Source organism: Podarcis tiliguerta, assembly GCF_965153285.1.
Source record: "Podarcis tiliguerta genome assembly, chromosome: 3".
NCBI lineage: Eukaryota > Metazoa > Chordata > Lepidosauria > Squamata > Lacertidae > Podarcis > Podarcis tiliguerta.
Genome location: NC_139536.1, coordinates 57,064,692 through 57,077,455, shown reverse-complemented (window position 1 = coordinate 57,077,455; position 12,764 = coordinate 57,064,692). Strand labels below are relative to the sequence as shown.

Here is a 12,764-nt window from a genome sequence, read left to right as displayed (position 1 = left end):
CAAGGGAAGGGGAGCTGGAAAAGTCCCAATGTGCATGCTGCATTCTGTGCATGTTTGGAACAAAATACACTTTCAGGATACTGAGTAGACTTCTACAAGACTTTTTAAAGGGAGTTCCAAACAAAGAAACTGTGTGTGTGTGTACGCGCGCACACACACACACTCTTACTAGGGGTTGCCACCCCTGCTCTGTTCACCAACCCCTTTGCCCTTCCCACACACCTGACCAACCCCACCACCCATTTATATCTCAACCCTTACCTACCCAACTACTGTGTGAAGGGCTTTCTCCATTAAACTCTGCTCCAGCCTCCCAGCCCTTCCAATAAACAGCTCACTGATAGGTTGCCTCTCAGTGGCCATGCAAATTGCAAAGTATTGACATCTTACATTTTAATGCATATAGGAATATATAAATATGTGTGTGTGTGTACACAGTTATACATTTTCAGTTCTTTTTTGTCCTCTAATTCAGCACTGCAGTTTAACACTGAGAAACTACACCCCAAACTACAATGCAACACATCTGTAATTCATTAAACAGTGTAATAGCATTACACCCAAGAGATCTACTGCACATTATAAGTACATTCATCCTCATTATCAGCCATTGGGGTTCATATCCAGTTCTCACTGGCCTAAATTACATGCAATTATTTCAACCCATTAAAATGTTCAGGGATTGATATGTAGATATCTCACAACAACTTTTGAGACTACAGTCATTAAAGCAGATGGTGGAAAATATCCAATGGCAAATCCAGATAAGATTTCCTACACAGTGATTACGCCCTGAATTCTATCAGCTCTTGTTCAATTGACTTAGCTGCTCTGTTCTCATTTGCTCCCATTACCAAAATCACTATAATGCACATGTATCAAAACACGTAAACAGAAATTATCCCCTCCATGGATTAAAAAAAACTCCCAGGTTACCTCTTTTTTGAATTTATTACAAAATTTCTGTTCCTTGTAGTTTCTGCCCAGCTTGAAAGAACCAGCAAGACCATGACCTTTGACCTGTTCCACTACCTTCTCTGCAATTAATTTTTCCAGAGTCCTTTTAAGAATGCGACGGTTTCTGTGTGTGTCATACTTGTATATGGCATGGACATACTTAAAAATTGCCACAATAGATGCTCCCTTCTTCACATTCATTTCTTTTATAGCTGTTAAGAGCATCACTCGCAAACCTATTGTGAAGGCATAAATATCTACGATAAGGAGTTGGGCAAAAAGAGGTCACAAAATAATGTTAAGATTTTAACAGTATTTATGTATTTATTTAGGAATCACTTTCCATGAAAACATCTCAAAGTGATGAACAATTTCAAATCCAATACAATACTAATGCAGCACCGACTATTCTTTTTAAAAATTGATGTAACGTTAATTTTCATCTATAATCAATTCTGCAAAACTAGTTAATAGGAAAAGTTAACAAAATTAAAGGAACCTAGTGCAGTATTTCAAATAATTTTGGGGGGGGAAACCCTTAAACATAATTATTCAATTGCATGCAATCAATTTAGGACCTGCCCTGATGTGAAAAGCATCATTATCATATACTAAAACCTCAATAAATAAAGATAAATTTGGGGGGCTTGGTAGTAAATGCTTTATTCATTTCATATATGCTACAAATGACTTTCATGTTAAAAGTATTATTATTTTTTGAAAGACCACAACCCATTTTTCCATCGATCTCATGCGAACCTCAACAGCTTGTCAAAGAATATACTCAACAGTGTTCCCTAATGTCTGCTTGAGACATCTGAATGAGTCCCCCCACTGATATGGGAACCATGTCTGCATCTTTGTATCAAAGTAAAACGTGCAATGCTAATACATGGACTTTAGCTCTTCTGTAATATACAGAAATCCGAAATATATCCTGCAGTACTGATCTGTCAGTTATTTTATATTATCAATCTCTGCAATCATTTTTATGCAGCAATAAATGTATCTGCAAATATGTCACACCAAATTGGTACAAAGAATAGTAGGAAACAGGCAGAATGTATATACACATAGTGTATAATGGCAAATAAATATTGGCCTGGCTGTGCTGTAAGGCTTTTAAATATTTTGTTTTCAACAGCAATTCTACCACCCTTTGCCCACAAATTCAAAGTAGTCTAGTTAGATGTTTCTGCAGGAAGGAGCCTTTAGACCCAGTACCAAAGCTACTGTGAATGGTACATATTTCTTATTATTGCTTCTGGCAAATTAAACCTACTGAAGAACACTTACTAGGATAGTGCACTTTTTCCTTCAATTTAAGTTCCATTTTCTTTATGCTTTTCTTTTTGCTTCCTTCACTAGGTTGAGGCGGAACAAAGAAGTTTACCAAAAAACCCTAAGAGATAATTTTAACAATATCAGATTTATGTTCAGCTACCATGCTGACCTGCTTCACAAAATTAACATTTGCATCACTGAGTCTGACGCACAATTAATGTATCTTAAACAAGCATGTCAAGAATATTTGAATATTATCTACTGACTCAACATAGAAAAACTAAGGCTGGGGATGTAATGCTTGCTGTGACAATGCAATGGCGAACAGTAGCAATTCACTAACAATATGGTTAAGATTGGTGATATCAAACAGATATCCCAGCTGAAGTGAAAAACTAATATTTAAAGGTATTTAAAAATTTGGTGGTGTGCAGGAGGAGAGAAGAGGGGAAATTCCACCAGACAAGCCAAAGTCTTTGTAGAAAAGGAACGACATCATGGGACAACATGAGAGTTTGATAATGACCAACATAAAATAGTAAAAGAAAAAGTTAATAATAAATAGATTGGGCACGGAGGAAATATTAATTTGCTATTACCAGATTGGCCCTAATATATAGAATATGAACTATAGCAATGCACAGGTATGAGGCAAGGTCTTCAAAACATAGAAAAAAAACACATAAGGTTGTACACTGACCTGAAATTTGTTATTCTAGTAATTTACAAATAAAGATAATCTCTCAATAAGTTTAGCCTAGTGAATGCTGTATATTTTGCTTGGCCCTGGGAGAAGTACACAAATTTTGTCAACAAAAACAATTTTCCTGACTTTCATGAACCCTATTCTGTGAAACTTGGTGCTTCTGGTATCTTCTAAAATTGTCTAATACTAAATTTATTATGATCAACCAGATTATGTAGGTTGTAGATCAATTTGTTCAATTCAGGAGGTTCAATTCTGGACCAATTCGGCATTTGGTTCTAGATGGTAACCTGTAATCTATTGTATAATAGTAAGAACTTCAGTAGAAAAAAATCAGGCATGTTGAAAAATAAGCATACAATCTGGTCCAACATAAATCTGAGACTGAGTGGTAAACTCTTGCTCAATTTATACAGATTTTAAAGTTGTATTTATTAATGCTGAAGATACACTGTTAAGCAACCAGTCCCATGTTTGTTTTTGTATACATATGCTTAAACATCTTAAAACTTCCCCCCATTTTTAATAAAATGGGATTTGATTATGAATGGACATGAAACTTAAGACTTGTGGAAACGAAAAAAATGAATAATTTATTATGAATATAAACATAAAAGAGCAGTTCTAAGAAACCCCTAGCTCAATGTTCTGCTACCAAGAATGGTCTCTTCTCCGCTCACCACCTACCCCGGCAAGGACCAAATCACTTCTCGAGTATTGGAACCATTTGCTTCATTCTCATACCTACTACAAATTTCTCACCTCAGGTAACATCAGAGCATCCTGTTTAACATCCTTTCGAGTGTGTGTCAGGATAAGGGACAATACTTCTACTGTTTTTCCAAGGCCCATCTCATCTGCCAATATTCCTCCAGGCCACTGAGGCCCAGCAACTGGGCGTTCACGAATAATGCTGAAGACCAAAGATTCATCCTAGTTAAGAACATGTTATGTGTATGTATAATTTCTGATCACAAAGTTAACAGAAGCAAATGACTACATTGGCATTTTCTGAAGTAGGTAACATTCTAGAAATACATGCATTTGGAGAAGGATTGTGGACAACCCAATCTCTAATATTTAAGATATACACATAACAAAATCCATCATAAGAGTTGCTTTAATCCTAGTACCTACACATTTTTTAAGAACAGAAAGGAAACGATATATGTTTCATTATCAATCAAGCACAGAATTAAATAAAACTGCTCATTTGCAAAATGAAGCAGGATCCAATATGCTTTCAAATTGGATGGGGAACCATGTGTTGAGATTTCTGTGTTGCAGAGGGTTGGTCTACATGGCCCTCAGGGTCCCTTTCAAGTTACAATTCTATGGGTCTATGAAATCAGACTAACAGTTTTAATTCCTTTCCCAATCTCTGTCATATTTTCCTTTCTCATCTTCAGAAGTATTCAAAAGATATTTATATAATTTCTTATTGCTTAAATCTAGGAAATAGTCACATTAAGGCATTTTCATAAAACAAGTGCTGGGGTGATATTTATAGCATTAAACACAATTACTTAAATTGTATGCACTTTGGCTGTAATAATAAGACCAATAATCCTTACCAGCCAGTAAAAGGATTATAGTACAGTTTTAGTCCATCTAAAGTAATAAACTCTCTCCATAAGAAGTGGAGTGCATTTTCTACTGAGAGAAAGAAGAAAACAATGAGATTCATACAAATGCTACTCATATGATTTAAATTTATTTTGACTGCTTCTTCGCTTATCTTCAAAGTTGAAAGTACAGAAACTGAAGCTCTGAGGAATCTTATTTGATCATTCCACAATCCCTCGAGCCCTATGTTCTCTTACAGACCAATGCCCCTTCAGCTTCTATAAGATTAAATGAACCCAGTACAAATAGTTACAAGACCCTTAAATGACCAGATTGGAAATCTGGTTAACACCACCTCTTAGTACTTTATAGTGTTTTACATACACAAATCCTTACAGTAATCCCATAAAGTAAACCAGCATTATTAAGCCCAGTTTTACAGATCAAGAAGCTTGAAAGACAACTTGTCCAAGTACATGCCTAAGTCCAACTAGTGGGTTTATGATCATGATTAGATATGAACCAGAGACTTTCTGACCCACAGCTTACTCTCTTAGCTAGTGTGCTATGGCAGGTCTATTTTATTCCTTCTCAAGATAATCGTGTAAATTAAATAAGAACTATGAATCACAGGTAATCTACAGAAACTAATTCTCAGAGCTCGTAAGGTTTCCAGCATTTAAGCCACCCCCAGATCCCAGTTGCCCTAAATGGAAATTTACATGGAGTACCTACTATATTCCAAACGGAATAATCTCAGATTCAGGTTACATACATTTCCTGCCTACAGCATCAAGGAAATAAGCAATAACTAGGAAGGAAATTGCCAAAAATAAAAATATGGGAGAGGGGGAATGAAATTTCCCTAAAGGGGGTTCTATTCGTAATTAGCCACTTCTGAACCAAGTGATGCACATTAATGCCACACCTGTGATGTTAGAAACACAAACAACCCTTATGTTGTGTATAAACTAAGTGCTGATGTATGCAATATGAGCATGTCTCAGATCAGCAATTCAGGATGCACAGTGGGTTGTATTCAATGGCAACTTTGCCTTAGCAGAAAGCAGTTCTATTCACACAAGCAGGGCATCGAATTTTTGCTACTTGAGGTGGGGGAATGATGTGCGACTTTCTTATAACGAATACATCGTCATGAATTTCTATCAGTATCAATGTAATCAAGATATATATTTTGTTGCCTTTTTCGAGATACTTGCCATTGGTCGGTACATTTTTGAAGTTCTCACGTTGAAGCATCCAGTTTACAGCCTCAGTTTGGTATGGCCTCAATACAGGAATCAGTGCAGAGTGCTGTACGTTCTCCTTCAAAAACTGAATTTCTTTTTGGTGTGTATGCCTCACATAGTCATAAAGCTCTTCAATATTTTGCCGCTCTATATCTCTATCGGATTCCTCCTCATCTTCCTCCAGAATATCTAAAAGAACCGTATGGCACTGATTCACAGTCAGTAATGTTTGCAATACCTTAAACGTACTGCAATGAAGCAACAAAACAAATGGGTAAAAAAAGTATCCCTGTACTAGGAAATATTAATTCAGTACCTTGTTGTTCCCAATCTTAAGTACAATACCAAATAGTTCTTGGAGGGGAAGAAGAGAACTTGGCTCTCTTTTAAGATCAAAAACATGACCAATAAATAATACTAGGAACTGGCTAGAATACAATTTTTAAAGTACTGAGTTTGTTTTAAGAAATTATAATATATTTCCATTATTTAAAAAGCTTACAGTACCAACATCATTTCGCAATTTTAAAAAAGAAAATCTTGATTTCATTCACAACACTTTCCTTGTACTTGGTGAATAGTGAAGGTGCTAATATTATAATTAATGTGTTGATTAAATTTGCTACTGATGAACAAATCCTCTTGCAGCAGCTGTGATGCAGAAAACCAGATGCTATCCTTTAATAGCCAACCACTTCCCACCCTCACTGTATAAAGTAAGAAAAATAAGTGGAGTGACTATGAACAGGGATAGGGTTGAACAGAAGGAAGAGGAACAAGTAAGGGCTTGAGCAGATGATGAAGGGAGAGAATGAAGAATCAAAAGACATTTAAAAATGCAAGGCCAAGTTATTTTTCTTCCACTCTCCTCTGCCATTCTGTGTGGGTCTCCACTGGTAATAATGTGCAACTTATGCATTGATTCACTATACTCAATCGTCACTTTTTTTTCAACTTTACAAGCGAACTGTGACTACTTTACACATTATGTGCACTTTACACATTATGAGCCAAGAATACATATATTTAACTAAAGATAGACATCTAAAAATGCACAAAACAGAGTTGTCGGTTTCATTTACTCAGCACAATTTCACCAATTTCAAAAGAAATCATGCCAATTTACATGACACACCTCTAGCAATATTGTGCAACAATTGACCATTTCGGTACAGTTGTTCGGACTGATGTTCTCTACAGAGTCTGGAGGTCAAAACATTATCTTTCTAATAAAGTTATTGCTTATTTTCATATGAAATATGAAAGCTTTTAATGTTTGATGTATTATAGTATTTTAATATTTTTTGGGAAGCCACCCAGAGTGGCTGGGGAAGCCCAGCCAGATGGGCGGGGTATAAATAATAAATTATTATTATTATTATTAAATATTATTAGCATAGATTTGACCAACATAGCACAGGTATTGCCTAGAGTCCTAGACCAACAATTGAATGATAGTGCAGGACATACAGGGATATATTTCTACATGATTCTGAATCACACATATTCTGCTCTTTATATAAAGGCACACCCAACTCTAGGCCACGTTTCCATATACCTTTATGTCATTTGGCAGGCATTTCATTTCTTGATTATCTCCAGAATCCTCACCCCTGAGCTGAAGGAAGTATGTCCTGTTACTTTGCTGTACCAAAGAATATTCTGTGTATGTGTGCAGTTTACTCAAGTTAAAAGTATCAAAAGTCACTGACAAATGTGACAGACTTTAAATAATTTATGCTCTGCTTTCCACACATTAAGGGAAGCTAAAACCTTCTTTACTCCAGAAACAGAATTTAGAAGATAAATTAAGGTCACCTAAATGTAACACCAAGATAAGAACATTTTCCTCAAAACTCATATATATATGTTTTAATGGTATAACCAATATGTGTCAATATTATCAAATAAGATTACCTGGAATTATGAAGTGGTAGAATTTTTCCATCAGTTTTTGAATAAGTTGATTAGCTTTTTTTATTCTGCCACCACCATCACTAAGGAATTCTAGCTTGCTTAAGCCAACTTCAAGAAGATACATTCCAACCTGTGAATGTAGTTTTTAGATGAATTTTGGAACATGTAAGAAAAGGAGAAAAAAAGTGAGAAAAATATCATAAGCTTACTGGTGACTAAACTGGAATTCTAAACTTGCTTACCCATGAGCAACCCCCACTGAATTTAATAGGACTTACTTCCAAGTAAACATGGCTAGAATTGCAGAGTTCATAGATGACCACCCTTGGCTGAAGGACCAAATTATATGTATGTGGGAGATCCATTATTAGATTTTCCATTATAATAATTTTCCCGTAAGCACAGCCATGAATCAAAGCAACAAGGAAAAACAGTCTACCCAATCCCCAGATGCCTTATTTTATTTTTTGCTTGCTTGCTTGCTTTTATATCCCGCATTTCCTCCAAGAAGCTCAGTGGCACACATGGATCTCCATCTCTCCATTTTATTCTTACAACAACCCTGTGAGGTAGGCTAGGCTGAGAGACATTGACTGGCCCAAGGTCCCCTAGTGAGCTTCATGGCTAGAACCCTGGTCTCCCAGTTCTTAGTCAAAAACTGTAACCAATACATCCTTCAGCCAACTGCTGTTTGAATTATGCCCAGAAGCTAGATAGCAGACAGTGCAAATAAGTGACATTTAGCAGTCTGAAAATAATCCAACTTCCCTAATAACATAAACCTTCACGTGTGAAATGTCAAAGCTCTCTGTGGGAGCCCAAAGTCCATCAGATGTAAGCCTTAGTCAAGCACAAATTGGGGATTCTACATGTAATCCTGATTATAATGTTATATTTGACCCCAAGTGGCTCAGATAACATTCCATGGTATGAGTAAACTACAGCTTCCTGGATCCTAGGATATACTAAACTAAATCTTACCAAAAAAACTACCTATAATGTTCATGTTGCAGGCAAGCATTTGGCTAACTTTTAATATTTATTGGACCAATGTTACATTGCAATCCTACACATATTTAGGATTATGTGCATAATGAACTCAATGGAATTTAATTCTGAATAAATATGCATGACAGTGTTGTTAATGTAAATAGAGACAATTCTCTGAAAATCAAACAGAAAGGGTACTCTTTGAATTATATTAAGGTGCTGCCAGATGTTCACGTAATATGTTAATTCCAAGTACGAAATAAATGGCTTATTCTTAGCAATTAGGAAGTCTTATTAATTACGTAAATCAAGTACCTTTAAGCACTGGCCATCTCCGGATCTTTGACAAAGTACAATTACTCTCTTCTTTTGCAGCCACATCAAGTCTTCTAACATTTCATTATTTAAAGATGATTCAACTAACACGTCTTCTTGGTAAGTGTTTTGTAATGATTCTTCCCTCTCATCCACCTTCTCAACGTTCTTTGCATGAATACAGATACGCAAATGATCACTAGGTTCTGCTCTCATCAATGTAAAACTCTTTTTATGGACATTCTCACTTAGTTGTTGACCAGGAAGAGGTTGCAGAATGAACTCTCCAAGCAAGGTTTTCCAGTTAGAATCAGAAATATAAGGAAATATCAGAATATTTAGCTGTATGGATATAGAATTCAAGAGATGGCAGGAATCTTCTGCTTCATCCAAAATGGTTGAAAAGCTCAATGATTTTAGGTTGTTTACTTTGAGCGTCGAAACTTCATCAGTGCTATCATCATTTATAACAACGTGTGTTGTAAAAGATGAGCTTGTGCCTGCAAGAGGTTGGCCTTCCTCCACTGCATCCAAATCTATCACTTCATTTTTACGGTCATCATGCATATTCCAGCAGAGCTGCTTCTTTTTCTCATCATTCATCCTCGATGGAGGAGCACGCTTTCGACGGCCACTCATTTTTATGTTTCACTAGCAGTGTTTAATCTCTGTAATACAGATTGACATCCATTTACATTTCTGCATGGATTAGTAGACTTTGGTTTATTAACAATAAAGGCCTGATTCAAATGTATAGGTAACAATCCATAGTTTATTGAACAGAGAATGAATGCTGTGTCCCATCTCCTCTCTCTGTCTCTCACCGACCCACAAAAGAATATTCTGGGGTTTGATCAGAAACTGTGGTTTAATCTCTAGCTGCAAATGGTTTCAAGGCAAGAATGATAAATAGTAGCATGTGAAGGAGCCACAAAAACTTGTCAAAATTATATAAACGGACACATCTAAAATGTAAGTCCTGAGTAAAAAGTAAATATATCTTAATCAGTTTTGCTTACAACAGCAATATTTTCACAAGCTAAATATTCCTCCCTCCAAATTTGTTTTCTAATTCTAAATATAATTCAAAACATTACCATTTCTAAAGGGTGAATTCACCAGTGGATCTGTACCCTTCATCTCGACACATAAGCCTATTTAATTATGAAATGGTGTTATTTAAAAATAGGCATGTGATTGCAAATGGATGGAGACCATGCACCCAATATATAGTTTAAATCCCAAGAAGTACTCATTATTGGTTCCTCGTCATCCTGGAAAAAGCGACAAGTGGGGTGCCACAGGGTTCTGTCCTGGGCCCATTATTGTTCAACTTGGATGAAGGAATTGAGGGGGTGCTGATCAAATTTGCAGATGACAACAAACTGGGAGGGGTAGCTAATGCCGCAGAATCAGAACTCAAAATGACTTTAACAGATTGGAGAACTGGGCGCAAGCTAAAAAAATGAATTTCAATAGGTAGGAACAAATGTAAGGTTCTGTACTTAGGCATGAAGATCTAGATACACAAATATAGGATGGGGGACACCAAGCTTACTAGCAGTGCATGAGAAAAGGATCTAGGGGTCTTGGTGGACCGCTAACTAAACATGAGTCAAAAATGTGATGCAGCAGCAAAAAAAGCTAATGCTATTCTAGGCTGCATCAACAGAAATATAGTGTCCAGATCAAGGGAAGCAATAGTACCACTCTTTTGTGCCTTAGTCAGACCACACTTGGAATACGGTGTCCAATTCTGGGCACCACAGTTTAAGAAGGATGTTGACAAGCTGGAATGTGTGCAGAGGAGGGCAACCAAGATGATCAAGGGTCTGGAAAGTAGGTCTTATGAGGAGCGCTTGAAGGACCTGGGTATATTTAGCCAGGAAAAGAGGAGACTGAGAGGAGATATGATAGCCATCTTCAAATATATTAAGGGCTGTCATATGGAGGAGGGAGCATGCTTGTTTTCTCCTGCTCTGGAGGGTAGAACTCAAACCAATGTCTTCAGGCTGCAAGAAAGGAGATTCTGACTAAACATCTGGAAAAGCTTTCTGACAGTAAGAGCTGTTCAGCAGTGGAACAGACTCCCACGAGAGGTGGTGGACTTGCCTTCCTTGGAGGTTTTTAAACAGAGGTTGGATGGCCATCTGTCATAGATGCTTTAGCTGAGATTCCTGCACCATAGGGGGTTGGACTAGATGACCCTTGGGTCCCTTCCAACTCTAAGATTCTATGAAAATGAGAGACTTGCTTTAATGACCAAGTTAATATGACAACAAGGGCCAGGCATATGAATACCTGCTGATTAACAACTTAAAAAACCACAACTCTGTTCCTCAGAAAGCTTCTATCTGGGCAGCCATTCAGAATGTGCCTTATGCCACCTTATACTACAACACACCCTCACTGCCTTAAAGCTAAAATATTTGGACAGATGAGGGATGGAGGCAGAGATGAGGGATGCAGGCAGTATTTTTAAATCTTCATGAAAGGCCTATTAATGTTGGTACCGACACATGACATTTTGTCTCAAGGAGGAAATCAGCCACACAATCAAACCGATTCCAAAGGGGTAGCTCTTGGAGCAAAACACACCAAAAGCCTTATGGCACCTTAAAAGATTAATAAATTAATTACAGCACAAACATTTATAGACTACAATCATGAAACCAAAAAACTTGACTCTAGACCACCATAATAAATTTGATGGTCTTTATAGTGCCACAAGACTCTTTGTTGCATATACTATCAACCATATTTGCACTTAACAAATGAAAGCCATAATTAATACATCTACCTCAATCAAAGAAGTTATGCCACAGATACAAACCAAACTTGATACATATTTGCATTATATTATCTACAGGTGACCAAGAACTCTGGGACCCATCTGTTACTCAGGACATTTAATCCGCATCAGCTGACAGGAAGTAAAATGGGCAAAGAATCCATATGCGCACATTCAAAACCATGTAATCTGGATTCCTTACTAAACTGTGTAAATTATGCTACCAAGTGGAGTAGACACTGGGCAATGACAGTGGGGTATTCCCCTTCTTCCACCTCACTGTATGCTTATAAACAAAGATGCTACGAATATTCTACGATTGTTTCCAACAGATAAATCACGAATATAATAAGCTCTGGCTGTACATGCACATGACATACCAGAAAATGATTTTTTGGTTTTTGAAGGAGAGAGAAGATTAGCGTGCTCCTCCCAACAATTATAGAGGGGCTGTTGGGGGGGGGAGTGAGATACAAAACCGCAAGAGAATTATTCATTATATTGTGCATATTATAAGAATATGCAGATAATAGGGATACCAACAAGGCCAAGGCGCCGGTAACAATCCCCCCCCCCCCACATTAAGGCCTATTGCACGTCATAGACCAACGAAGCAGCTGTCTCTCCCTCTATATATAAAACTGTAAACACACACATGTGTGTGCAAGTGTGTAAGCGGCAGGTGGGGGCGAAGCCACTAACTGCAACCTCCCACCCGCTGCTTCTCCTCAGCCTGACGCACCTGAGAGGGTTGGAATCAGCTCCTTGGGGCTCCTCCCCGGCTTCCCCTTCTGGGCCCGGCGGCGGCGAGGCTGGCAGAAGAAACGAGCTCCTGAGCAGCTCCAAGGAGAGCAGCGACCATCCTTGAACCAGGAAGAGGAAGAAAAAGCGAAGGGGAGGTTGGGGGAGGGGAAAGCTAAACAACAACAAGATTCTCCCCTCAAAGTTCACCCGCCGGAAGCCGAGAGTGACGCGGAGGCCCCGCCCA

At 37.6% G+C, this 12,764-nt stretch overlaps 1 protein-coding gene across 2 annotated transcripts in view; it reads right to left on the bottom strand.

Annotated features, from left to right (window-relative positions):
• SHPRH (SNF2 histone linker PHD RING helicase) overlaps positions 1–12,764 on the bottom strand; it is a 42,020-nt gene extending 29,256 nt beyond the window's left edge. The window contains exons 1-8 of one of the 2 annotated variants that reach the window (XM_083434728.1): positions 12,519–12,764; positions 8,986–9,653; positions 7,681–7,810; positions 5,734–5,952; positions 4,522–4,603; positions 3,710–3,860; positions 2,254–2,359; positions 937–1,193 (exon numbers count right to left, since the gene is read on the bottom strand). In XM_083434728.1, the coding sequence (XP_083290854.1) occupies positions 937–1,193; positions 2,254–2,359; positions 3,710–3,860; positions 4,522–4,603; positions 5,734–5,952; positions 7,681–7,810; positions 8,986–9,624 (1,584 nt within the window). In that variant the 5' untranslated portion in view covers positions 9,625–9,653; positions 12,519–12,764. The remainder of the gene's footprint in view (positions 1–936; positions 1,194–2,253; positions 2,360–3,709; positions 3,861–4,521; positions 4,604–5,733; positions 5,953–7,680; positions 7,811–8,985; positions 9,654–12,518) is intronic. The other variant, XM_083434729.1, reaches the window with a different exon arrangement.